The 25,281-nt window shown below is 48.2% G+C and overlaps 1 protein-coding gene across 3 annotated transcripts in view; it reads right to left on the minus strand.

The window, feature by feature from the left end:
* Window positions 1-25,281, minus strand: part of ninl (ninein-like) — a 126,557-nt gene that overhangs the window by 28,735 nt on the left and 72,541 nt on the right. For all 3 annotated transcript variants that reach the window (XM_073051499.1, XM_073051500.1, XM_073051498.1), the window contains exons 14-19: window positions 15,708-15,852; window positions 11,960-12,081; window positions 4,887-5,365; window positions 2,500-3,093; window positions 1,317-1,421; window positions 1,158-1,227 (exon numbers count right to left, since the gene is read on the minus strand). In XM_073051499.1, the coding sequence (XP_072907600.1) occupies window positions 1,158-1,227; window positions 1,317-1,421; window positions 2,500-3,093; window positions 4,887-5,365; window positions 11,960-12,081; window positions 15,708-15,852 (1,515 nt within the window). The remainder of the gene's footprint in view (window positions 1-1,157; window positions 1,228-1,316; window positions 1,422-2,499; window positions 3,094-4,886; window positions 5,366-11,959; window positions 12,082-15,707; window positions 15,853-25,281) is intronic.

Below are 25,281 nucleotides of genomic sequence, written 5' to 3' on the forward strand. Positions count from 1 at the left end.
CAGGATGACACAGCCAGGATGGGTGAGGCAGCCAGGATGGTGAGACAGCCAGGATGGGTGAGACAGCCAGGATGCCAGGATGGGTGAGACAGCCAGGATGCCAGGATGGGTGAGACAGCCAGGATGGGTGACACAGCCAGGATGGGTGAGACAGCCAGGATGCCAGGATGGGTGAGACAGCCAGGATGACACAGCCAGGATGGGTGAGGCAGCCAGGATGGGTGAGACAGCCAGGATGCCAGGATGGGTGAGACAGCCAGGATGGGTGAGACAGCCAGGGTGACGCAGCCAGGATGGGTGACGCAGCCAGGATGGGTGAGACAGCCAGGATGGGTGAGACAGCCAGGATGGGTGAGACAGCCAGGATGGGTGACACAGCCAGGATGGGTGACGCAGCCAGGATGCCAGGATGGGTGACGCAGCCAGGATGGGTGACGCAGCCAGGATGGGTGACGCAGCCAGGATGGGTGACGCAGCCAGGATGGGTGAGACAGCCAGGATGGGTGAGACAGCCAGGATGGGTGAGACAGCCAGGATGGGTGACACAGCCAGGATGGGTGACACAGCCAGGATGGGTGACACAGCCAGGATGCCAGGATGGGTGACACAGCCAGGATGGGTGACACAGCCAGGATGGGTGAGACAGCCAGGATGGGTGAGACAGCCAGGATGCCAGGATGGGTGAGACAGCCAGGATGGGTGACACAGCCAGGATGGGTGACACAGCCAGGATGGGTGACACAGCCAGGATGGGTGAGACAGCCAGGATGGGTGACACAGCCAGGATGGGTGACACAGCCAGGATGGGTGACACAGCCAGGATGCCAGGATGGGTGATGCAGCCAGGATGGGTGAGACAGCCAGGATGTCAGGATGGGTGAGACAGCCAGGATGTCAGGATGGGTGAGACAGCCAGGATGGGTGAGACAGCCAGGATGGGTGACACAGCCAGGATGCCAGGATGGGTGAGACAGCCAGGATGTCAGGATGGGTGAGACAGCCAGGATGGGTGAGACAGCCAGGATGGGTGACACAGCCAGGATGCCAGGATGGGTGAGACAGCCAGGATGGGTGACACAGCATCTAGGGAGAGAGAAGCAGCTCTTGCTTCCATCAAATCCGGTTCTGTCTCTGTGCCTCAAAGTGCAGGCCCTTACCTGCTTTTGAAGTTCCTCGACTTCCCTCTGCCTGCACTCCTTTTCGTCTTTCAACCAAGCCACTTGTTTTCTGCACATGACAAGAGTGACTTAGGCCAAATACAAAGAGCAATCAGAAATCTGTGAATTTCATCGAACTCCGACAGCACATCTGCTTACCTGTGTTCGTTAACTTTTCCTTCCAGATCCCGAAAATCCTGATGAAACGCTGCTACTTTCCTTTTCAAGGAAGAGTTTTCTTCAGCAAGCATTTCAGACTCATATCTGAGGGACACATTATTCTTGTCAAATAACCACAGCTGCTCTCCAAAGAACCTCAGGAAGTACATCAGCACCGGACTTTCAGTGCCTTAAGCACAAATCAGTCTTGACATTGGAGAGAATAAACTGTCTCCAAGCATTGACCATCGCAGCACGGGAACAGGATGGCCGGTGCCTGGTAACGTCAACGCCAACAGCAAACAGGCCACGCAGGGGCATTGGTGCACTCTGCCCTGCCCCGGGGATTCAGCCCCACTGAGGTCAATGAAGCCAAATGTCCACGGCCAAGTACAGCACCCGCCACCACAACACGGCACTGCTAACTCTGGCGAGTTTCCAGACACTTCAAATCATATTAGAGAAACAGCTGTTTTCTACTTTACAGCGCTATCCATCCGCAAGACTATTATTAAAGCATACCAGCAAGTCACTACGGTGAATTGTGAAATGGCAATTCCAGTACATTACATTAAAACACAGCAATCCAAATATCAGTGAGCTGAAATAGCTTTGTACATCATTGGCAATAAAGTGCATTGTTTTTTCCTCATGAAGTTCTTTGGTCCATTATTCTAAATAGATAAACTTAAAAACTCCCCCTGATTAGTACACAGAGACCAGTGAGTGGCCAGGGAAGCTGGACTGCTCTCTTTAAGTTTGAAGTAAGATTCAATTCAATTTTTGTTCAAAGTTACGACACAGGAGATAAAACAGAGATTACTTTGATTGTGGAGATGTTAACTATCCAGTAACAATGGCCAAAGATGGACTGCAGGGAAAACAGAGCAGGCAGATTGTCCCTGGAAAAGTTAGGATGTGATTAGTGGAAGTCAGAACGTCAGACACAGCTTTGGACCACAGCACGGTATAGATTAAACCTTGCGACATGGCAGAAGTGTAACACTCGGTCAGTTGCTCAGCCCAGGGATGACAAACTCAATTCCATTGTTGCCAGAGAGAAAAGTTTGGCATGCTTGATTATTGAGGTTAGTTGTCAGTTCAAGAATTAGACAAAATTCTTGTGATTAGTAGCAGCAGTAAGGTGGTCATTATCGACTCGAAGAAAACTATTATGACAAACCTGTACTTCTGCTCGGCTTTTTTCCCTGCCTCCAGTTTAGTCACCAAGGTTTGCAGGTCCCTTATCTTGTTTTCAAGTAACTCCTCTTTCCTCTCAGATTCTTCTGTTACTTGTTTCAGCTTTAATTCCAGCTCATCTCTCTCCTGCTGCCAGCCCAGTGTCTCCGCTTCTCTCCTCATCCTCTCTGCAGAAAGAGGCTCCTCGTTGCTCGAGGGCAGGGCACAGACGCCTTGGCAACAGCTCGGGTTGTCCCGATGGGCTTGATCTCCAGAACCATTCATGGGCTGTGGTCCTTTCACTTGTGCCTTTAAGCTTTCAGTCTCCTCCTTGTACTTGGTCTCCATTTCCGTTGCAAACGTGCTGCGAATCGCGCCGTGTTCCTGCTGCAGTTTCAGCTCCTCCTCGCTGGCCTCGTGGCATACGGCCTGACCTTGGGCAGCCCTCTGACACTGCTTCATGCCCAGCTGCTTCACCAGCTCCCTCATCTCCAGCTTGTGCCTCTGGATCAGCCCAGACTGACTCTTTTCTGTCAAAGCAATATGCTCGACCTCCAAAAGTGATAACCTCTCGTTAAATTCATCCTGTGTTGCCTTCCTAAAGATATTTAAATACTTTTCATTAAACTAGTTGAAAGCATTTACAATACACATTTTCACAATTCCTGTTGAGCATCAGAAACAGACTACAAGCTGAATGGCGATTAAAGGCAGTTACTACACTCCCTCCCTCTTCCACCTCTCCTCACCTGGAAACACCAACTGCTTCCTCCACCTCATCCCCTCTCACCCCTTTACACTGGCCACCTCCCTTCTATCTCTCCGTCCTGTCCACATCCCTCTACAGATACTGTCTGAACTGCTGAGTTCACCAAGGCCTCCATCACCTTGGCCTTAAGAAAGCCCTTTTGCACTTCATCGATACCCTTTACTACTGTTGGATCAGACTGTAGAATTGTTATTTTCCTTGTAGTTGTATATAACTATCTATGTACATGTGATTGTTCAGTGAGTTTTTTTTCAGTTCCCTTCGTGAATTTCTGGAAGAACTTAAGTTTCAATGGCGGGTATCGTGTTACTTGGATAGTTGTTATCTTACTGGTTAGTTTTTGCAGTGGAGTGTGTGTGTGTGATCAGGAATTTACTATAAGAGGACTAGACCATGCTGGCTCGCTCTCTACTTTGCCTTCGTTCTTCACCCTTGCCACTAGGCTCTTTGTCTCTTTTTCTCTTTCCTTTCCTGCCATTTCGTTAATAAAAGATTGTAAGCAACAAGTTTTCTGCCTCATTCTGAACAGCCTCAGATGGTGGACATCAGGACCCAGCATTGCCAGAGACGCACAATATTTCTCTAGCTCAGTCAGGGCTGAAACACAAGAAATGCATGGACCAACCAACTCTTCACCACCAAGAAATCTCATCACAACCCTTCCTTTGCATTGAAATTGGACTCTAATGCAAATAATTTAGGCAGTCCATGCTTTTATCCTGACCACAACAATGGAAAGGCAATGCAAAACCGTGACCCTAGCAGTGAACTTCAAAATGGTGGCGTGTCATACACCTGCTCGTTCTTCTCCGAGGGGGCTGGGTGGATGTCAAACTTATCAAGCAAGAGCTGTACCACGGAGAAACAGACCCCAGCAGCCCCCTGTATCCACGCTAACAGGCCTCTCTACACTAATCCCACTTGGCGGCATTAACTTCACATCCCTCTACGACTTGCTTATTCAGGTACCTGTCTAGACATTAAAATAAACTTTATGCATAATAAAAGTTATTTACAAGAATAAACCATTCAATGCCTTTGCTTGCTTACATTCATAGTCAATACTCTCAGTTTTATTACATTCCTACTCGTCAATAGCTCTTCTGCCACTCATGAGGCCCCCTGGGATGCTGCACGACTGCAATAATGGAGGGACTTCCTCACCCTCTCCAGTACGCTGTGGTCCTTCCCCACCGACCCTTTGTGGTGGGTGCACTGAGCTTCAGTGTGTCCCTCACCACGTCCCCCTGCAGCCTGGGACGTGCCAGGTACTCTCTCAACTGTCATTACTGCCCCCGCCTCCACCACCTCCTTCCTTCCGTGCAGAAGAACTTGCCTCTCAAATCAACTTTAAACCTCCTCCCTCTCACCTGAAACCCATGACCTCTGACCTTAGACCCCCCCCCCCCATCCACAGTAGGCATTGACCCTTCCTATTTCTCTCATAATTCTATATACCCCGATGACGTCACCCCTCATCTTCCTTCGCTCCAGAGGAAAGAGACCTAGCCCATCCAATCTCTCCTGATAACTGGTTAGGGAGCGGCTGATGGAAAGGTGAGCGCGAGACCGGCTCTCGGTTCTGTTCACCGTGGTAAGGGATGCCGCTTAGCAAGACCCACCTCAGTTGCTGCAGCTCCTCCTGGTGCTGGAGCTCCAGCCTCAGCTTCTCCTTCAGCAGCCACTGCTCCGTCTCCAGCCTCTCGCTGGCGAAGGCCTGCCGCTGAACGGCCCTCTCCCGCTCAAAAGCCTCTTCCAGTTCCTGCCTCTGCAGCGCCAGCTTCGCTCCGGACGTCTCTCCATCCTTCCTGAGCTCGGCGATCTCTTCCTGCCTCTCCCTCAGCTCCGCCCGCAGGGCCGCTTCGGCAGCTTTCTGTTCCCTCCGCAGCTCGGCAACTGCCTGGGCGTGCCTGGCTTCCGCCCCTTCCCGTTGATCGTGGAGCTCGTCTACTAAACCCCGGAGTCGCTCCGTCTCCCGGCTTCTTGTCATTCGTTCCTCCTCCAGTTCACTGATCTCAGCCTTAAAGCTTTCTTCTGTGTGTTTCCTCTCCTTCTCGAAGTTCCTCTTCATCAGTTCAATTTCTTGCTCATAGCAATTTACCTGCAAAATGGCAGCAATGTTACCCTAGCTCGGCATCACAATGTCAGTGGCCCAGCTGTCAGAGCTGCTGCCTTGTGACTCCAACAGCAAAGTGAAATTCTGACCTTACCGTATCAGAGGGTCTGACCTGGGACAGCACGGTATTAACCTACAACCTTCAGGCTTCTCAATGGCATGAGTAACAGGAAGGTTGGCTGACTGGCGGGAGAGTGGGAATAAACAAGGCCCCTTCTGGTTGGCTGCCAGTGATTAGTGGTGTTCTGCAGAGATCGGTGTTAGGACCGCTTCTTTTCAAGTTGTAAGTCAATTATCCAGGTGCTGGTGTTGATGGCCTTTTGGCAAAGTTTACAGACGATACAAAGACAGGTGGAGGAGCAGGTGGTGTTGAGGAAGAAGGTGGTCTGCAGAAGGACTTGGATAGATTAGGAGAATGGGCAAAGAAGTGGCAGATGGTATATTGTACAGGGGGGCAAAAGTTTAGAGTTAACACGAGGGGGAACTTCTTTACTCAGAGAGTGGTAGCTGTGTGGAATGAGCTTCCAGTAGAAGTCGTAGAGGCAGGTTCGGTATTGTCATTTAAAGTAAAATTGGATCGGTATATGGACAGGAAAGGAATGGAGGTTTATGGGCTGAGTGTAGGTCAGAGGGACTAGGCGAGAGTAAGCATTCGGCACGGACTAGAAGGGCCGAGATGGCCTGTTTCCGTGCTGTAATTGTTATATGGTTATATGGTTATAAGTGTACGTTCATGCACTTTGGTAGACGGAAGAAAGACCAAGACTATTTTCTAAGCAGGGAGAAATTTCAGAAATCAAAGGAATTTGGGAGCCTTCGTACAGGATTTGCTATAGGTTAACTTGCAAGTTGAGTTGGTGGGAAGGAAGGCAAATGTAATGTTAGCATTCATTTCAAGAGAACTAGAATATAACACTGAGGCTTTATAAGGCATTGGTCGGAGTATCGTGAGCAGCTCTGGGTCCCCTATCTAAGAAAAAGATGCGTTAGCATCTGAGAGGCTCTAGGGGAGGTTTATGAGAATTGTTCCAGGAATGAAAGGGTTAATGTATGAAGAGCTTCTGATGGCTCCGGGCCTGTACTCGCTGGAGTTTAGGAGAATGAGGAGGAGATCACATTGAAACCAATCAAATATTGAAAGGCCTAATTAGAGTGGATCAGGAGAGGATGTTTCCTGTAGTGGGGGAGTCCATGACCAAAGGACACAGCCTCAGAAATACAAGAACGTCCCTTTAGAACAGAGAAGAGGAAATGTGGAGGCCAAGTCATTGGGTATATTTAAAGCTGAGGTTGATAGATAGGTTCTTGATTAGTAAGGGTGTCCAAGGTTACGGGGAGAAGGCAGGAGAATGGTGCTGGGAGGGATAATAAATCAGCCATGATGGAATGGCAGAGCAGTTTCAATCCTCCACACGGCCTAATTAAGCTCCTCTGTCTTATGATCTTAAGAGTCTAACTTCACTCACAACGCTGAACTATTTATATACATCTTTTAAATTGTTTGCATGATTTGCCTTCCTTTGTACGTTGGTCGTTTGTCTTTGTTATTTATAGCTTTTCATAAATTCTATTGTATTTCTTTAGTTTTCTGTAACTGCCCAAGAATGCTGGTGGCATCTGTGAACTTTGATAATAAGTTTACTTTGAACTTTTTGAACTTGGAAATTTCACCTGTGCCCACTCATCACCACCAACTTTTATCAACGTACCATAGGTGGCATCATCCGAAGCACCACAGCTTGGTACGGCTACTGCAGTTGTGATCGCAGCACAGTGAATCACAGAAACCAGCCCCCATCCGAAGCACCACAGCTTGGTACGGCTACTGCAGTTGTGATCGCAGCACAGTGAATCACAGAAACCAGCCCCCATCCGAAGCACCACAGCTTGGTACGGCTACTGCTCTGTACAAGAGCACAGGAACTGCAGTTGTGATCGCAGCACAGTGAATCACAGAAACCAGCCCCCCCCCCCCCGCCCCCCCATGGACTCCACTTCTCACTTCCTACTGCCTTGGGAAAACAGCCAGCATAATCAAGGACCCCTCTGACTCCAGTCATTCTCTCGTCTCCCCCTGTCCACTGGGCAGAAGCAGAAGATACACAACGTTGAGAACACGTACCACCAGGCTCGAGGACAGCTTTCTATCCCGCTGTTACTGAACTCTTGAACACAGCTCTTCCATGATAGAAATGAACAGTGTACCTCACCATGGCCCTGGTACTAATCCTCTGCTTGCACCACACCTTCCTGTACTTTCTCCGTAACTGTAACTCTATTCTGTTCCCTTTTTATACCACCTCAGTGTACCTTTGTACAGAATGATCTGTCTGGATAGAGCTTAAGCAAAACCATTTCACTATATTTGGGTACGTTGAAAGTTCAAAGCAAAGTTATTAATAAAGTATATATATGTCATCATGTACAGTTAATTCTGATTAATTGGGCCCTCTGTTAACCGGGGCAGCCACTTATTTGGGACAACTCTTAAAGAACAAAAACTGATTGAGAAAACAGCCACAATTCCCTTTGTTTATTTGAGACACTATGCACTTAATTGGGACAGGAGACTTGCTGAACAAGTTTCTCACTAGCATCAATCATGTGCACTTGCGTGGCTGTTAGACACTTGTTGGGGTTAATTAGTATTGGGGTTAATTCGGGACCGCCATTACAGGTCAGGAGTGGCTCACGTAACGCACATCATGTTAGGAAGCTGGAATGCGAGCGAGGGGGGAGCGAAACTGGGGACCCCGCTACATCAAAACTACTAGTGTCACGCGATTCAGTAAACAAAAGAAACAGGTAACTCGTGAGCATATGGCTGCGGGCCAATAAGATGGACACAAGTGCCCGATATTACCTAATATGTAGCGGGGTTGTGCTGGGGGGAAAAGGGGTATAAATAAGAGCAGATTGTAAGGGGAAAACAGAACGCCTTCTCCAGCGACTCCGTGGATTCGCTGTGCCAGTTACGAATTCTGCAATAAAGCCACGTTTTGTAATATTCCGGTGTTAGTTGTCTCTCTTCCTAAACGAACACAGGGCAGAATTTCAAGCCCAACACACTACATTGGGTTTTTAAATGGCATCAGTTGTGCGTATTTGTCTTCAAAAAGCAGTGATATTTGTCACAGACAGTTGGTAAGAAATAAGCAGTAAGACAATTCAGAACTGTTTTGCTCACTGTGATTTCAAGCATTGAGGCCTGGAGATGCCAGAAACAGCCAGGAGTGAAAATGAAACAATTTCACAACTTCAACAAGTTAGGAATTATGAAGAATTTGAAGGTATCAACAATCATCTTGAATGTTACAATGAAAATGAAGCTTTGGAGAATGCAAAAGCATTGTATGAAGGCACCTATTATCTGTACTAGGTGGTCTGAGTTGACTAATTACAGTCAAGAGAACATGATACGGATGAATTCCTCCGTCGATAACCATCAGGAACTAATACACAGTTTTTATAGTACTGTAGTAGCATTAGTGGTGTTCAAAAGTTCAAACTTCGAAGTAAATTCGTTATCAAAGTACATATAGTTTCATTTTCTTGTGACCAAACTCAATAAATCTGATAACCATAATAGAATCAATGAAAGACCACACACAACAGTGTGCAACGGGCAATAAATTGTGCAAATACAATAATAAATAATAAAAAAAATAAACTAGAAATAAATAGAGAACATGAGATGAAGAGTCCTTGAAAATGAGTCCATAATTTGTTCTGGTTTTAATTTACTGTAAGATGTAATTTGTTACCCAGTTTGTCTCTTTTTATATTACTTTTTAACTACTTCCATGAAATTTTGTCTAATTGGGGCAGCTGCTTAATTGGGCCAAAATGTACTGGTCCCGATATGTCCCAATTAACTAAAATCCACTGTACTATCTTGAGATTCATTTTCTTACAGGGCACTCACAGTAAAGAGAATCAATGAAAAACACTGACAAACAACCAACGTGCAAAAGGCAATCTGTGCAAATGCAGATAAATGAATAGGTAAGTAAGTAAACAATTCTGGGAACTTGCGTTGTAGATGCCTTGAAAGTGAGTGTATAGGTTGTGGAATCAGCTCAGAGCTGAGGTGAGTGAAGTTATCCACCTTGTTCAGGAGCCTGATGGTTGAGGGTAATAACTGTTCCCGAACCTGGTAGTGTGGGACCCAAGGCTCCCGTAGCTCCTTCCCGATGGCAGCAGCGAGAAGAGATAACAATACGCCACTGACATCTGATGGAGTGAGAAGCAAAGTTAACGGGGCAAGTCAGGGCAATGACACCTCACTGGGCTGGAATACGTTCGGAATCAATGAGTCAGAAAACGCTGAGAAATAGGGTGTGTGGTGGAGAAGAAGAAAGCTGGTGTGTGATAAGCTGGCCCACAAGAGAGGTTAACTGACCAACAGGAAGTGGGACAGGATAAAGTAAAAAACACTGAGACTAGGGGAGAAAAAAACCAGAGGACATGGGTTAAGGGTGAAGGGGGAAAAGTTTAAAGGAAACATGGGGGGGGCTTCTTCACACAGAGTGTGGTGGGAGTGTGGAATGAGCTGCCAGATGAAGTGGTAAATGCGGGCTCACTTTTAACATTTAAGAAAAACTTGGACAGGTACACGGATGAGAGGTGTATGGAGGGATATGGGCCAGGTGCAGATCAGTGGGACTGGGCAGAAAATGGTTTGGCACAGCCAAGAAGGGCCAAAAGGCCTGTTTCTGTGCTGTAATGTTCTATGGTTCCATGGAACATGTGAAAAAAAGAAAGGAGATGCAAATGGAACGGTAGAACTGCAATCTGAAATTCAACACCAAAAGCTGACTGAAGGCAGAAAGTTCTGGAGGGACACCCAGACACTAACTGTGGAGAATAAATACAGCATGTTGAGGGCTTTTCCTCAGGAATGGGGAAAGCTAGAGACTCAAACAAAAAGTTTGAAGTTGTAGGAGGACAGAGGAGCAGAGAACAAAGATCAGTGATGTGATATCAGAGTTACTGTCACAACATTGAGGAGAAGTTTGGATGAGTACATGGATGGGAGGAGTGTGGAGGGCTGTGATCCAGGAGCAAGTCAATGGGACGAGGCAGAATAGGAGATGGGGTGAAAGGCTGGGTCTGTGCCGTAGTGCACTATGACTATGTGACTTAAGTTATGTGAAATTTGTTCTTGGAGGCAGTACAGGTATTTTGTAACACAAAGGAGCTGGAGGAACTCAGGCAGCTTCTATGGAGTGAAATGAACAGGCGACATTTCAGGTTCAGAACCTTCAGGACCGGAAAGAAAGAGGCTAGAAAGTCAGTATGAAAAGGAAAGGAGAAGGCATGGAGCAAGACCCGGCAGGTGGATACATGTCAGGGGATATCTAGATAAAATTAGCTTTATTTGTCAGGGTTTAAAAGTTGTTCCTCAGCTCCTCATTAAACCTCTTACCCCTTACAACTGTAATGCCCTGCATAAGATTTCTACTGCTATGCTGTGAGGTATTTTTATTTTCTTTAAGAGCAGTGTGTCCTGCTGGTATGAGTGTTTTGGCTTCGGCTAAAGATAAGGAACCATGTAGTCCAACTTGGGAATGTGGTGTCAGCCAGCTGGGGTTGTCTCGGTACGTGTCGTAATTTTCTGCCCGGTAGAACATTCAGATTTCTGGAGGACAGTAGTCTGACTTGGGTTTTATTTTGGCTGGGAGCTGCGGAGTGGGGCACAAGGGAAGATGCCCGCCAAATGCCGTTTGAAGGAGAGACCCCGTTGTAAGAAGTGCCGTGTGCATTTGAATGGCTCCAAGGAGGAAGGGCCAGTGCTCCTGAGAGAGCCAGTTTGTTCGAGATGGTCTTCGAGGGAAGTTCGGACCATGGTGGTGCCCTCATGCAGACCGTGGGTTCAGTGTGTGAGTAAAGCCATACACCCAGAAATGAGCTTCAACTTTGATATGCACTGAGCACTTCCCTTTTCTTTTTCTGTAACTGCTTGTTAAAATTGAAAATTTGGTAAATATATTTCTTTTGTAAATTTATGCTGGTGTTAGTTTTCTGACAAATGATAACTTTGCATGGAACAGTATTTATACAGCAATCAGATATCCCACCTTTCCTGTTTGGTTGGGCCCCAGATCATACTGATCCTAGATGTATATTGTTTATGAAAGGTGGCCTTCTCACCGCTGAGTCACGTGGCTGGTGGCAGAGTTATCTAAAAAACCGAGTTTGTATTCGAGCCCGGTGAGATGGTTGCACAGTAAACAACTTTCATAAGTTATAGACACGCCTGTTTTGGGGAAAAGTTTCTTGCTGTCTAGAGTAACCACACCTCTCATTATTTTGCATATTTCCTTCAAGTACTCGCAACCCCACCCTCAGCCTCCTCTACTCCAGAGTAAACAAACCCAGTTTATCCTATGACGAAGATGCTCCATCGCAGGAAACATCCTGGAAAATCTCCTCTGCACCCTCAGGAGTGCAGTCATGGTCTTTTGATAATGTTTAAACTTGGAAATGAAGGCATGAGGATGACCGGCTGCCAAAGATGAGTGCAATAACACTCGCTTGTGAGGAGGGCACAAAAAGGTGCCTAAGGAACAGACTAACCTTTGCTTCCCATTGCATCTTAAGGTCTTGCACTTCCTGCAGGTGTTGCCTCTTCCGTTGCTCGATTGCAATCTCTGCTTCAATGCTCAGGTTGGCACACTGGTCTTCCGGCAAAGCCTTATCTGTTCAGGAAATAATAACCAACTAGGTGAGCAGAAGTAGAGAGAAAAATCAAGCAGAGAATACATGGAATGTTCAGTGGATGAGCGAGCACCTGCGGCAGGAGGAGTGGGAAGAGGTAGAGGCACGAAAGCAGATCTTAAACTGCAGACACGAGGAAATCTGCAGATGCTGGAAATTCAAGCAACACACACAAAATGCTGGTGGAACACAGCAGGCCAGGCAGCATCTATAGGGAGAAGCACTGTCGACGTTTCGGTCCAAGACCCTTCGTCAGGACTAATTGAAAGAAGAGATAGTAAGGGATTTGAAAGTGGGAGGGGGAGGAGGAGATCCGAAATGATAGGAGAAGACCGGAGGGGGTGGGATGAAGCTAAGAGCTGGAAAGTTGATTGGCAAAAGGGATACAGAGCTGGAGAAGGGAAAGGATCATGGGACGGGAGGCCTAGGGAGAAAAAAAGGGGGAGGGGAGCACCAGAGGGAGATGGAGAACAGGCAAGGAGTGATTGTGAGAGGGGCAGAGGGAGAAAAAAGAGAGAGAAAAGAAGAAAAAAGGGAAAATGATGGATGGATGGATGGATGGATAAATAAATAAAGGATAGGGTAAGAGGGGGAGGGGCATTAACAGAAGTTAGAGAAATCAATGTTCATGCCATTAGGTTGGAGGCTACCCAGACAGAATATAAGGTGTTGTTCCTCCAACTTGAGTGTGGCTTCATCTTGATAGCAGAGGAGGCCATGGATAGACATATCAGAATGGGAATGGGCCGTGGAATTAAAATGTGTGGCCACTGGGAGATCCTGCTTTCTCTGGCGGACCGAGCGTAGGTGTTCAGCGAAACAGTCTCCCAGTCTGCGTTGGGTCTCACCGATATATAAAAGGCCACACCGGGAGCACTGGACGCAGTATACCACACCAGCCGACTCACAGGTGAAGTGTCACCTCACCTGGAAGAACTGTCTGGGGCCCTGAATGGTGGTGAGGGAGGAAGTGTAAGGGCAGGTGTAGCACTTGTTCCGCTTACAAGGATAAATGCCAGGAGGGAGATCGGTGGGAAGGGATGTGGGGGGGGGGGGGGAATGAATGGACAAGGGAGTCACTTAGGGAGCGATCCCTGCTGAAAGCAGAAAAGGGGGGGGGGAGGGAAAGATATGCTTGGTAGTGGGATCCCGTTGGAGGTGGCAGAAGTTACGGAGAATTATACGTTGGACCTGGAGGCTGGTGAGGTGGTAGGTGAGGACAAGGGGAACCCTATCCTGAGTGGGGTGGCGGGCGGATGGGGTGAGAGCAGATGAACGTGAAATGGGAGAGATACGTTTGAAAGCAGAGTTGACAGTGGGGGAAGGGAAGCCCCTTTCTTTAAAAAAAGGAAGATATCTCCTTCGTCCTGGAATGAAAAGCCTCATCCTGAGAGCAGATGCGATGGAGACGGAGGAACTGCAAGAAGGGGATGGCATTTTTGCAAGAGACAGGGTGGGAAGAGGAATAGACTGCAGAGAGGGTTGAGGACGGGGGTTAAGTGCAGGGACCAGAAGGCAAGGGCGCGGTAGGGTGGTATGTAAGTGCTAGTCTGCCGAAGGGAGAGAAACAGGCGGCAGCATTCCTCTACGCACATCTCGTCGCACTGGCAGACCAAAGGCAGGCAACATTTGATGGACATCCTTCCTCCAGCTAGGTGACCCGCACTGCACATAATCCTCTCAAGCACAATCTCAACAACGTCAGGCATTGAGAATCAACCCCATTCACCATGTACATTTACGTGCATTGGGAATTTGCTGTGGTGTGTTGGCCGGGGCACGACATACAGCAACAAAAAAAACAACATTCAACAATTATATTTAAAAAACAAAAAAATATAAAAATAATGCATTACATATAAATTTTAAAAGCTGATAAAGTTAGAGATTAAATTGCAGATATGGAATAAAATGTACATAAATACATAAACACCAGCATGTATTTACAATGTAAACAGAATCATAAAAAGTGGTTTAAAGTGTTTACATCATTGCAGTTGTAACGTGGCACCCCAGCCTCCAGACTAAGTGCCGTGACCAGTGAAGGGCAGCATGCCGAAAGTTCCCACTTCACTAATGCCACTCGGCTTCTCTGTTCGACAACACTTTCCACAGCCCTGCAACTTGCCAAGCAAACCTTGTCCTGGATTAACTTCCCAAAATGCTCTGGTAGTCCCCATTTAAAAATAATTTCCCATCTCCCATTTAACACAGAAGTGAGGCAAAATTTCACTGTTTGGTGAGCCTTTGAAACTGTCTTCCTCAAAGGATAGTGGGGTCAAGCCTGAATATTTTTAACGCATAGCTGGGAAAATACTTGATCAGCAAGGGAGTGAGATTTTAAGGAGGGTGCTGGACATGCAGGGTTGAGGTTACAAGTCGTGATCTCACTGAATGATGGAAAACACGAGGGACCAAGTGGTCCACAGCTGCTCTTCATCAAGCTCCTTCGCTCCATTCGCCACTACAGGCCGGACTTCCGGGTGGCCACCCAATTTAAATTCTACTCCCTATTCCAACATGTCAGGTCGTGGCCCCCTCTACTGTCACAATGAGGCCCCTCTCAGGTTGGAGCAGCAACACCTCACGTTCCATCTGGAACCTCCAACCTGACGGGATGAACATCGATTTCTCTAACCCACTAATTTCTCACCCCTACCCATTCTCCATTCTGGCCTCCCTCTAACCCCTCCTCTTCTCACCTTCCTCTGGTTCCCCTCGTCTTTCCCCTCCTTCCACGGTCCACTGTCCTCTCCTATCAGATTCCTTCTTTTTCAGCCCTTTATCTCCTCTACCTATCCCCTCTCAGATTCTCACTTCATCCCAGCTTCCCCCTCACGGCATAAGCACCAGCTCGAGACATACTTTAATCTAGTTGTCTGCTCACACATTCCTATTACTGGAATACTCTTCTCCCCAATCCATTTGCACCTTTAGAAACCTCGTGTAACCTTCCTGATGTTATTCTGCAGTAAGAATTGCTGATGTTGTAACACTGAACGTCATAGGAAGTCATTCCTACCTGTGGCCATCAAACTTTACAACTCCTCCCTCGGACTGTCAGACACCCTGAGCCAATAGGCTGGTCCTGGACTTATTTCCACTGGGCATGGTCAACTTATTATTATTTAATTATTTATGGTTTTATATTGCTATATTTCTTCACTATTCTTGGTTGGTGCGGCTGTAACGAAACCCAATTTCCCCTCGGGATCAATAAAGTATGTCTGTCTGTCTATCGTCATTTCTGATTGGTTTATTACTGTCAGATGTACCAAGATACAATGAAAACTTTGTTCTGAATGGCCAGAAAGACCATTCCAGACACAAGTATACCAAGGTGGTGCGAGGGCAAAACAATAACAAAATGCAGAATGTATTCTTCATCAGATAGATCGAGAGGTCAAGAGCCTGTCTTATCATACAAGAGGTCCATTTGATAATCTTATAACCACTGTCCTTGAGACCCCTTTCAGGATTTTGTATCTTTTGCCTGGAAGGAGAGGAAGACAAGAGAATGTCCGGGCTGGCTGGGGTCCGAGTGTGGGCAGTGTCCATGGACGGTTTGGTTTGGGCACAGCTCACTGTTAGACACATCTTCACTTACCAGGATCAGCAGCGACCCAGTCGGCAGCTCGCGTCGAAATGGAATTCTTACTGTCACTGCCCGAGTAGCGGCGCTTCCTGACGTGCAGCTGGGAGCAGAGCGCCTCCATTTCAGACCTCAGCTCGTCATTGTGGTCACGTAGCTCCTGGGGAAATGAACGCAGGAAACTGAAAGCGACAGGAGTGGCAATAAACCGCAGCCCATCCACAACGGACAGGGAGCCGCATAATTCCTGCATCAGTCACTCTGGGAATTGCACTGCTCCACGTGACCGGGGATCCAGTCTCCGGGCATTGTTTGTGGTATAAAACCAGTTTCCACCCTCTGCTGCCGGCACTGTCAGGCTGTGCTGGCTCCCAGCGTTTGGGCTCCAATGCAGAGACCCACCCTTGACCATCCATTTGACAAACCCACCAGCACACACAACAAAACAACTGAGCAAGAAGGTTCTGCTGAACTTATCCGTCCACATGACGACAAATTTGGCCACCAGTGAGTCATAGACATACAATTACAACAGTCTCATCCCACGACTATCAAACCCTCTACCAGAACTGACTGAACTTCTTACACTTTGGCAATCTGACTTGGACTAGTACTTCTAGACCACAGCAGGAACACCTTCTCACCTTGAATGGAAGCACAAGGTGGGTGATGCCGATTTGGCAAAGTAGCTTGTGCCTCTACACAATTGGCATGTACGTCACACGGGCACCAGTTTGAAGCTTGAGTTTTATAGACACACTGGGGAGAACCCACACCCCAACAGACTTTTCATCTGATTCACCACATTGGATCATTGGACTCGATAACATACAGAGGCGGTGGGGAGAGAAGTCTACACAGATCTAGAGTCTCTGGCACCATTTCTACCTTAAAAAAGAATCATAACACACAGGAGGTGGCCAACAAGATCTCCATGGCAACTCAGCAGGTCAGCGAGCATCCGTGGAGACAAATAAACAGTCGACATGATCGGTTGTCGTTTCTTTCCAGTCCTGACAAAGAGCATTGGCCCATAATGTCAACTGTTTATTCCTTCCTATAGATGCTGCCCGGCCTGCTGAGTTCCTCCAGCATGTTGTGTGTGGTGCCCTGGATTTCCAAGATCTGCAGAATCTCGTGTTTAAGATCTCCATGGCAACTCTTTGAAAGTCACACACTTAGCCTTGTTTCCTTTGTTGGATAAAGCATTAACAAGCAGATGTACCCTTCCAACTGAACGACGTCAAATCCATTAAAAAAACCTGACCCTATCCAACTACTTCTAAACATGAATGTCAACAAAGCAGTAACTTCCATATTTCATCTGGACAACCGACTAACCAAGCTTTAACTTAATATCAAACTAAATGACAAACAGCTACCCAATGATCCACACCCAAAGTACCTGGGAGTCACATTAGATCGAACTCTCTCATACAAGATTCACCTTGCAAAGAAATTGAAATCCAGAACAACCACGATCTGGAAGATAGCAGAAACCAAATGGGGTGCTAACACCTAGCCTAGCACTGTGTTTCTCAGTTGCCAATTATTGCGCACCCACCTGGGAGAGAAGTGCTCACAGAAACATCATCAATATACAGATCTATACTTCTCAGGAGCCCTAAAATCCACACCTGTCTAATGGCTCCAAAAATGAGCGGAATAGCACCCCTGGAGATCCACAGAAAAACAGCTTCAGCAAAATTCTACAAGCGTATCCAAAATATTCCCAACAATATTCCAGTTTGTAAACTCATCAAAACTGCTTCTCCACCTTCCCAACTCAAATCCGGAAAAACTTCCTACAACTTGAAAAACCTCAACTCCTATGACAAGCACAGAGAATGCTGCCAATAAGAGGCACACCAGATAACACCCCCCCCCCCACCCCAGCGGAGATCTGATCGATGGCCCCCACCTCGCTCCTCCCAGGCTTTACTACAGTTACCAGAAAAAACCGGACAGCCGCAAATAGACCAATAAGTCAACATGCCAAAACAGCACAAACACTACACCGATGGGGCACCCGACAAACCTCCGCTTGCCCCTGTGGTGCCCCAACCCAGGACGTCCTCCACATGGCCCAAACATGCCCTCTCACCAATATCCAATACGACTTTCCCGCGGTCCATCGATACGGCTGCGAGCTGGAGGAGTGGCTTGACAATTAAAAGTGTGAAGGGAGAAACAGCTCCATGCAAAACAACCATCCAGTAAAATGGGCACTGAGTGTATTTCCCTTGCCCCAAGCAGGAGAATCCTGGATTACCTAAACTCAGAACAGTACCAGAAGGTGCCAAAGTTACAACACTTTTCCAGGTCATTCAACTCCCAGATACTCAGCAAACTGGGCTGCAATGCATAGCACTTACAGAAAAAAACCTCATTATACGCCCAGGCTCGCCTGGCATCAACCAATCACAAAGATCTCTATAAGAACAGGACAAAAACGCAGGGAAGTTATTACACACTGGAGTAATAGAATAGATGAAGTGAGAAAGCCATGAAATTTGATGTTTTGTGGCAGCAGTAGAATGCATTATATAAGAAATATATAATATACCTATCATTAAATTAAATAAGTAGCGCAAACAGAGAGAGCGAAAAAAAAATAGTGAGGTCGATTCATTGTCCATTCAGATATCTGATGGTGGTCAGGAAGAAACTGTTCCTAAAGCATTGAGTCTGAGTTTTCAGGCTCCTGTACCCCCTCTCTGATGGTGGCAAGGAGAAGGCAGCATGCTGGGGACACTGTTCTGATTAATAGCTGAAGCATAACTTTTAATAATATGCTAGTTTAAAAAAACCAATTAGTCATCAGTGCTCGAAGCCACACCACAATCACAGAAAGATTTTAGCACCAACAGTGAAGGACAAAGTGTGCACAAGCTTGTGTTGAATGTAGCGATCCTCCAGAGCTCACTCATACCAATTCATAATCAACACCCAAGAGGCGGGCAAAGAGAGAATCTTGCAGCATTAGTCTGTTCTATCGCTAACACTGGAAATAATACATTAATCAGATATTATTTATTCTACCACCTCTTCCTGTGCACTTCCCAGCCACTGAATGCAATAATTCAACTGAGACATCCACTGATTTTAAACCTCGCATTGACAAAAATAATCTACACTCAGTGGCCACTTTATTAGGTACGCCTGCTCGTTAATGCAAATATCCAATCAGCCAATCATGTGGCAGCAACACAAAAGGATGCAGACACAGTCAGTTGTTGTTCAGATCAAGCATCAGAATGGGGAGGAAATGTGATCGAAGTGACTTTGACCGTGGAAAGGTTGTTGGTGGTTTGAGTATCTCAGAAACTGCTGATCTCCTGGGATTTTCACACACAACAATCTCCAGAGTTTACAGAGAATGGTGTGAAAAACAAAAAAATTGTCCAGTGAGTGCCAGTTCTTATAGTGGAAATGCTTTGTTAATGAGAGGTCAGAGGGAAACGGCCAGACTGATTCAAGCTGACAGGAAGGTGACAGTAACTCAAATAACCCAGCGTTACAACAGAGGTGTGCAGAAGAGCATCTCTGAATGTTGAACCTTGAAGTGAATAGTCTACAACAGCAGAAGACCACGAACATACAATCAGTGGCTATTTTACAGGACATATCTAATAAAGTGACCACAGAGTGTAATTGGGTCCATTCCCTGATGGCGATCTTTAAAATTAATTTCTTGCATAAAAGTTCAGAGGGATTATACGCACAAGACATTCTGCAATAATGGAAATCCAGAGCAACACAGTCAAAACGCTGAAGGAACTCAGGAGGTCCGGAGGTTCAATGGAGGGGAAAAAACAGTTAACATTTCAGGCTGAGACCCTTCATGTGGGCTGGAATGGGGTCTGAAGCCAGAATGAGGAGATTGGAAGGGAGAGGGGAAAACAAATACAAGTTGGCAGGTGAAAGTTGAAAATGGGATTATATCCTCCTGAGACATCAGGTTTGTCAAGTCAAGGAGAGTTCACTTTATAATTTATCACAGGTTTGCTAAGTTTGAGTCTCAGCATTTAAATTGCGATGAAAGTCTACTTTGAGGTAAAGCAGACACAATCTGACTCCATGCAGAAAATAATGACTCATTGTATGCTCACCTTCACCCTCTAGTAACTCCAAAGGTAGGCAGTAGAATAAAAAGAGAGTGAACAAAGTCAGTAACGTCTCTGGTTGAACTGGCCCTTCCAGAAAGGAAGCAAGAGAGGCTTGGCAACAACAGGGAATGATTTCCACACACCACGGTAACATTCAGCCCACTAACACACTCAGCGTTTCTTAAAGGATTTTTAATTATAAAATGTGCAGGGAGGCCAGAACTTGCCAACATCAAAACAGTCAAGCTGATAAACCGAACCCTTCCTGACAGACTACACTTTGCCTAATTAGGAGGATCAGACGCGAACACTGCTAATTTCGGCCAACAAGTTACTTACATTTATTAAGTACCGCCATTTATTTTCTAATATGGTGATGCAACATGTTTGATCAGAGCTGGAAACAGTGAGTTAACAGAACAAGACACAGAAGCAGGAATTTCAAAGCGGCAGACTTAGAATTCTATGTCAGCCCTGCTTTCTCTTTCTACTCTAACATCCCTGAATGTGCTATTGAAATCCTTGCCCATTTTATCAGCTACTCCTTCAACCCTTCTGATCAGGCCTCCACCTCACCGCAGCACGCAAGTGGTCTGTGACAGAAGTTGATGCAGCCACAATTGCCGCAGAGTATGTCTGTATTTTTCAACTCGACACAATATCCCCAAGTTCTGAACCCCCCTACGAACCATTGCTTAATACCCACGTTCTGCTCCTATTACTTGCAAGGTATTCACTTCCCACTAGCTCATCTTACCCTTTAGATGCCCTCTTTCCTTCTCCTTCACTGTGAGCTACAGTAAGATCACTGAACACAAGTATGTTTCGATGCATATTGACGGCTCACAGCTCTCTCTCCTGTTCCCTTCCACCAACACCATCAGCTCACCTCCGAATCCACACCAGTTATTGGGGGAAACCTCAAAAATTCTTCCTAAACTCAAATACATGCACTTTGGTTTCTGCAACAGGTATGGACTGCTAGCCAGTAACTCCACCTCGCCCAGTGAGCACTGTTGGGGACGGACCTGTGTCCAGGCTAAGCTTCAACCAGGACGAAAGCAGTAATGGAACCACCTCCGTGTTGTAAGTAGTGTCCAACCATGGCCTCAGCTCAACCATTGGCGACACTTCTCCCCTGCTTCTGTCACCACTGCACGTCATCCTATACAGATCCCCTGACCCTCTCCACATCATCCTATACAGATCCCCCGACCCTCTCCACGTCATCCTATACAGATCCCCCGACCCTCTCCACACCATCCTATACAGATCCCCTGACCCTCTCCACGTCAACCTATACAGATCCCGACCCTCTCCACACCATCCTATACAGATCCCCAGCACTCTCCACACCATCCTATACAGATCCCCCGACCCTCTCCACACCATCCTATACAGATCCCCCGACCCTCTCCACGTCATCCTATACAGATCCCCCGACCCTCTCCACACCATCCTATACAGATCCCCTGACCGTCTCCACACCATCCTAAACAGATCCCCTGACCCTCTCCACACCATCCTATACAGATCCCCTGACCCTCTCCACGTCATCCTATACAGATCCCCCGACCCTCTCCACACCATCCTATACAGATCCCCTGACCCTCTCCAAACCATCCTATACAGATCCCCCGACCCTCTCCACACCATCCTATACATATCCCCCGACCCTCTCCACACCATCCTATACAGATCCCCAACACTCTCCACACCATCCTATACAGATCCCCAACACTCTCCACACCATCCTATACATATCCCCCGACCCTCTCCACGTCATCCTATACAGATCCCCCGACCCTCTCCACACCATCCTATACAGATCCCCCGACCCTCTCCACACCATCCTATACAGATCCCCCGACCATCTCCACCCCATCCTATACAGATCCCCCGACCATCTCCACACCATCCTATACAGATCCCCCGACCCTCTCCACACCATCCTATACAGATCCCCCGACCCTCACAACGTCATCCTATACAGATCCCCCGACCCTCTCCACGTCATCCTATACAGATCCCCCGACCCTCTCCACACCATCCTCTACAGATCCCCCGACCCTCTCCACACCATCCTACACAGATCCCCCGACCCTCTCCACACCATCCTATACAGATCCCCCGACCCTCTCCACGTCATCCTATACAGATCCCCCGACCCTCTCCACGTCATCCTATACAGATCCCCCGACCCTCTCCACACCATCCTATACAGATCCCCTGACCCTCTCCACACCATCCTAAACAGATCCCCTGACCCTCTCCACACCATCCTAAACAGATCCCCTGACCCTCTCCACGTCATCCTATACAGATCCCCCGACCCTCTCCACACCATCCTAAACAGATCCCCCGACCCTCTCCACACCATCCTATACAGATCCCCCGACCCTCTCCACGTCATCCTATACAGATCCCCCGACCCTCTCCACACCATCCTATACAGATCCCCTGACCCTCTCCACGTCATCCTATACAGATCCCCCGACCCTCTCCACACCATCCTATACAGATCCCCAACACTCTCCACACCATCCTATACAGATCCCCAACACTCTCCACACCATCCTATACAGATCCCCTGACCCTCTCCACACCATCCTATACAGATCTCCTGACCCTCTCCACACCATCCTATACAGATCCCCTGACCCTCCCCACGTCATCCTATACAGATCCCCAGCACTCTCCACACCATCCTATACAGATCCCCCGACCCTCTCCACACCATCCTATACAGATCCCCCGACCCTCTCCACACCATCCTATACAGATCCCCCGACCCTCTCCACGTCATCCTATACAGATCCCCCGACACTCTCCACACCATCCTATACAGATCCCCCGACACTCTCCACACCATCCTATACAGATCCCCCGACCCTCTCCACACCATCCTATACAGATCCCCTGACCCTCTCCACACCATCCTATACAGATCCCCCGACCCTCTCCACACCATCCTATACAGATCCCCCGACCCTCTCCACGTCATCCTATACAGATCCCCCGACCCTCTCCACACCATCCTATACAGATCCCCCGACCCTCTCCACACCATCCTATACAGATCCCCCGACCCTCTCCACACCATCCTATACAGATCCCCTGACCCTCTCCACATCATCCTATACAGATCCCCTGACCCTCTCCAAACCATCCTATACAGATCCCCTGACCCTCTCCACACCATCCTATACAGATCCCCCGACCCTCTCCACACCATCCTATACAGATCCCCCGACCCTCTCCACACCATCCTATACAGATCCCCCGACCCTCTCCAAACCATCCTATACAGATCCCCCGACCCTCTCCACGTTATCCTATACAGATCCCCGACCCTCTCAACGTCATCCTATACAGATCCCCTGACCCTCTCCACACCATCTTATACAGATCCCCTGACCCTCTCCACACCATCCTATACAGATCCCCAACACTCTCCACACCATCCTATACAGATCCCCCGACCCTCTCCACGTCATCCTATACAGATCCCCCAACCCTCTCCACACCATCCTATACAGATCCCCCGACCCTCTCCACGTCATCCTATACAGATCCCGACCCTCTCCACACCATCCTATACAGATCCCCAACACTCTCCACACCATCCTATACAGATCCCCCGACCCTCTCCAGGTCATCCTATACAGATCCCCCGACCCTCTCCACACCATCCTATACAGATCCCCCGACCCTCTCCACACCATCCTATACAGATCCCCCGACCCTCTCCACGTCATCCTATACAGATCCCCCGACCATCTCCACCCCATCCTATACAGATCCCCCGACCCTCTCCACGTCATCCTATACAGATCCCCCGACCCTCTCCACACCATCCTATACAGATCCCCCGACCCTCTCCACACCATCCTATACAGATCCCCCGACCCTCTACACACCATCCTATACAGATCCCCCGACCCTCTCCACACCATCCTAAAAAGATCCCCTGACCCTCTCCACACCATCCTATACAGATCCCCAGCACTCTCCACACCATCCTATACAGATCCCCTGACCCTCTCCACGTCATCCTATACAGATCCCCCGACCCTCTCCACACCATCCTATACAGATCCCCTGACCCTCTCCACGTCATCCTATACAGATCCCCCGACCCTCTCCACACCATCCTATACAGATCCCCCAACCCTCTCCACGTCATCCTATACAGATCCCCCGACCCTCTCCACGTCATCCTATACAGATCCCCTGACCCTCTCCACACCATCCTATACAGATCCCCTGACCCTCTCCACGTCATCCTATACAGATCCCCCGACCCTCTCCACGTCATCCTATACAGATCCCCTGACCCTCTCCACACCATCCTATACAGATCCCCTGACCCTCTCCACACCATCCTATACAGATCCCCCGACCCTCTCCACACCATCCTATACAGATCCCCTGACCCTCTCCACACCATCCTCTACAGATCCCCCGACCCTCTCCACACCATCCTATACAGATCCCCCGACCCTCTCCACACCATCCTATACAGATCCCCAACACTCTCCACACCATCCTATACAGATCCCCTGACCCTCTCCACACCATCCTAAACAGATCCCCTGACCCTCTCCACACCATCCTCTACAGATCCCCTGACCCTCTCCACACCATCCTATACAGATCCCCTGACCCTCTCCACACCATCCTATACAGATCCCCAACACTCTCCACACCATCCTATACAGATCCCCTGACCCTCTCCACACCATCCTATACAGATCCCCTGACCCTCTCCACACCATCCTATACAGATCCCCCGACCCTCTCCACGCCATCCTATACAGATCCCCTGACCCTCTCCACACCATCCGATACAGATCCCCTGACCCTCTCCACACCATCCTATACAGATCCCCCGACACTCTCCACACCATCCTCTACAGATCCCCCGACCCTCTCCACACCATCCTATACAGATCCCCCGACCCTCTCCACGTCATCCTATACAGATCCCCGACCCTCTCAACGTCATCCTATACAGATCCCCTGACCCTCTCCACACCATCTTATACAGATCCCCTGACCCTCTCCACACCATCCTATACAGATCCCCAACACTCTCCACACCATCCTATACAGATCCCCCGACCCTCTCCACGTCATCCTATACAGATCCCCCGACCCTCTCCACACCATCCTATACAGATCCCCCGACCCTCTCCACGTCATCCTATACAGATCCCCTGACCCTCTCCACACCATCCTATACAGATCCCCAACACTCTCCACACCATCCTATACAGATCCCCCGACCCTCTCCACGTCATCCTATACAGATCCCCCGACCCTCTCCACACCATCCTATACAGATCCCCCGACCATCTCCACCCCATCCTATACAGATCCCCCGACCCTCTCCACGTCATCCTATACAGATCCCCCGACCCTCTCCACACCATCATATACAGATCCCCCGACCCTCTCCACACCATCCTATACAGATC

The sequence above is a fragment of the Hemitrygon akajei genome, chromosome 7 (assembly GCF_048418815.1).
Source record: "Hemitrygon akajei chromosome 7, sHemAka1.3, whole genome shotgun sequence".
NCBI classification, from domain to species: domain Eukaryota; kingdom Metazoa; phylum Chordata; class Chondrichthyes; order Myliobatiformes; family Dasyatidae; genus Hemitrygon; species Hemitrygon akajei.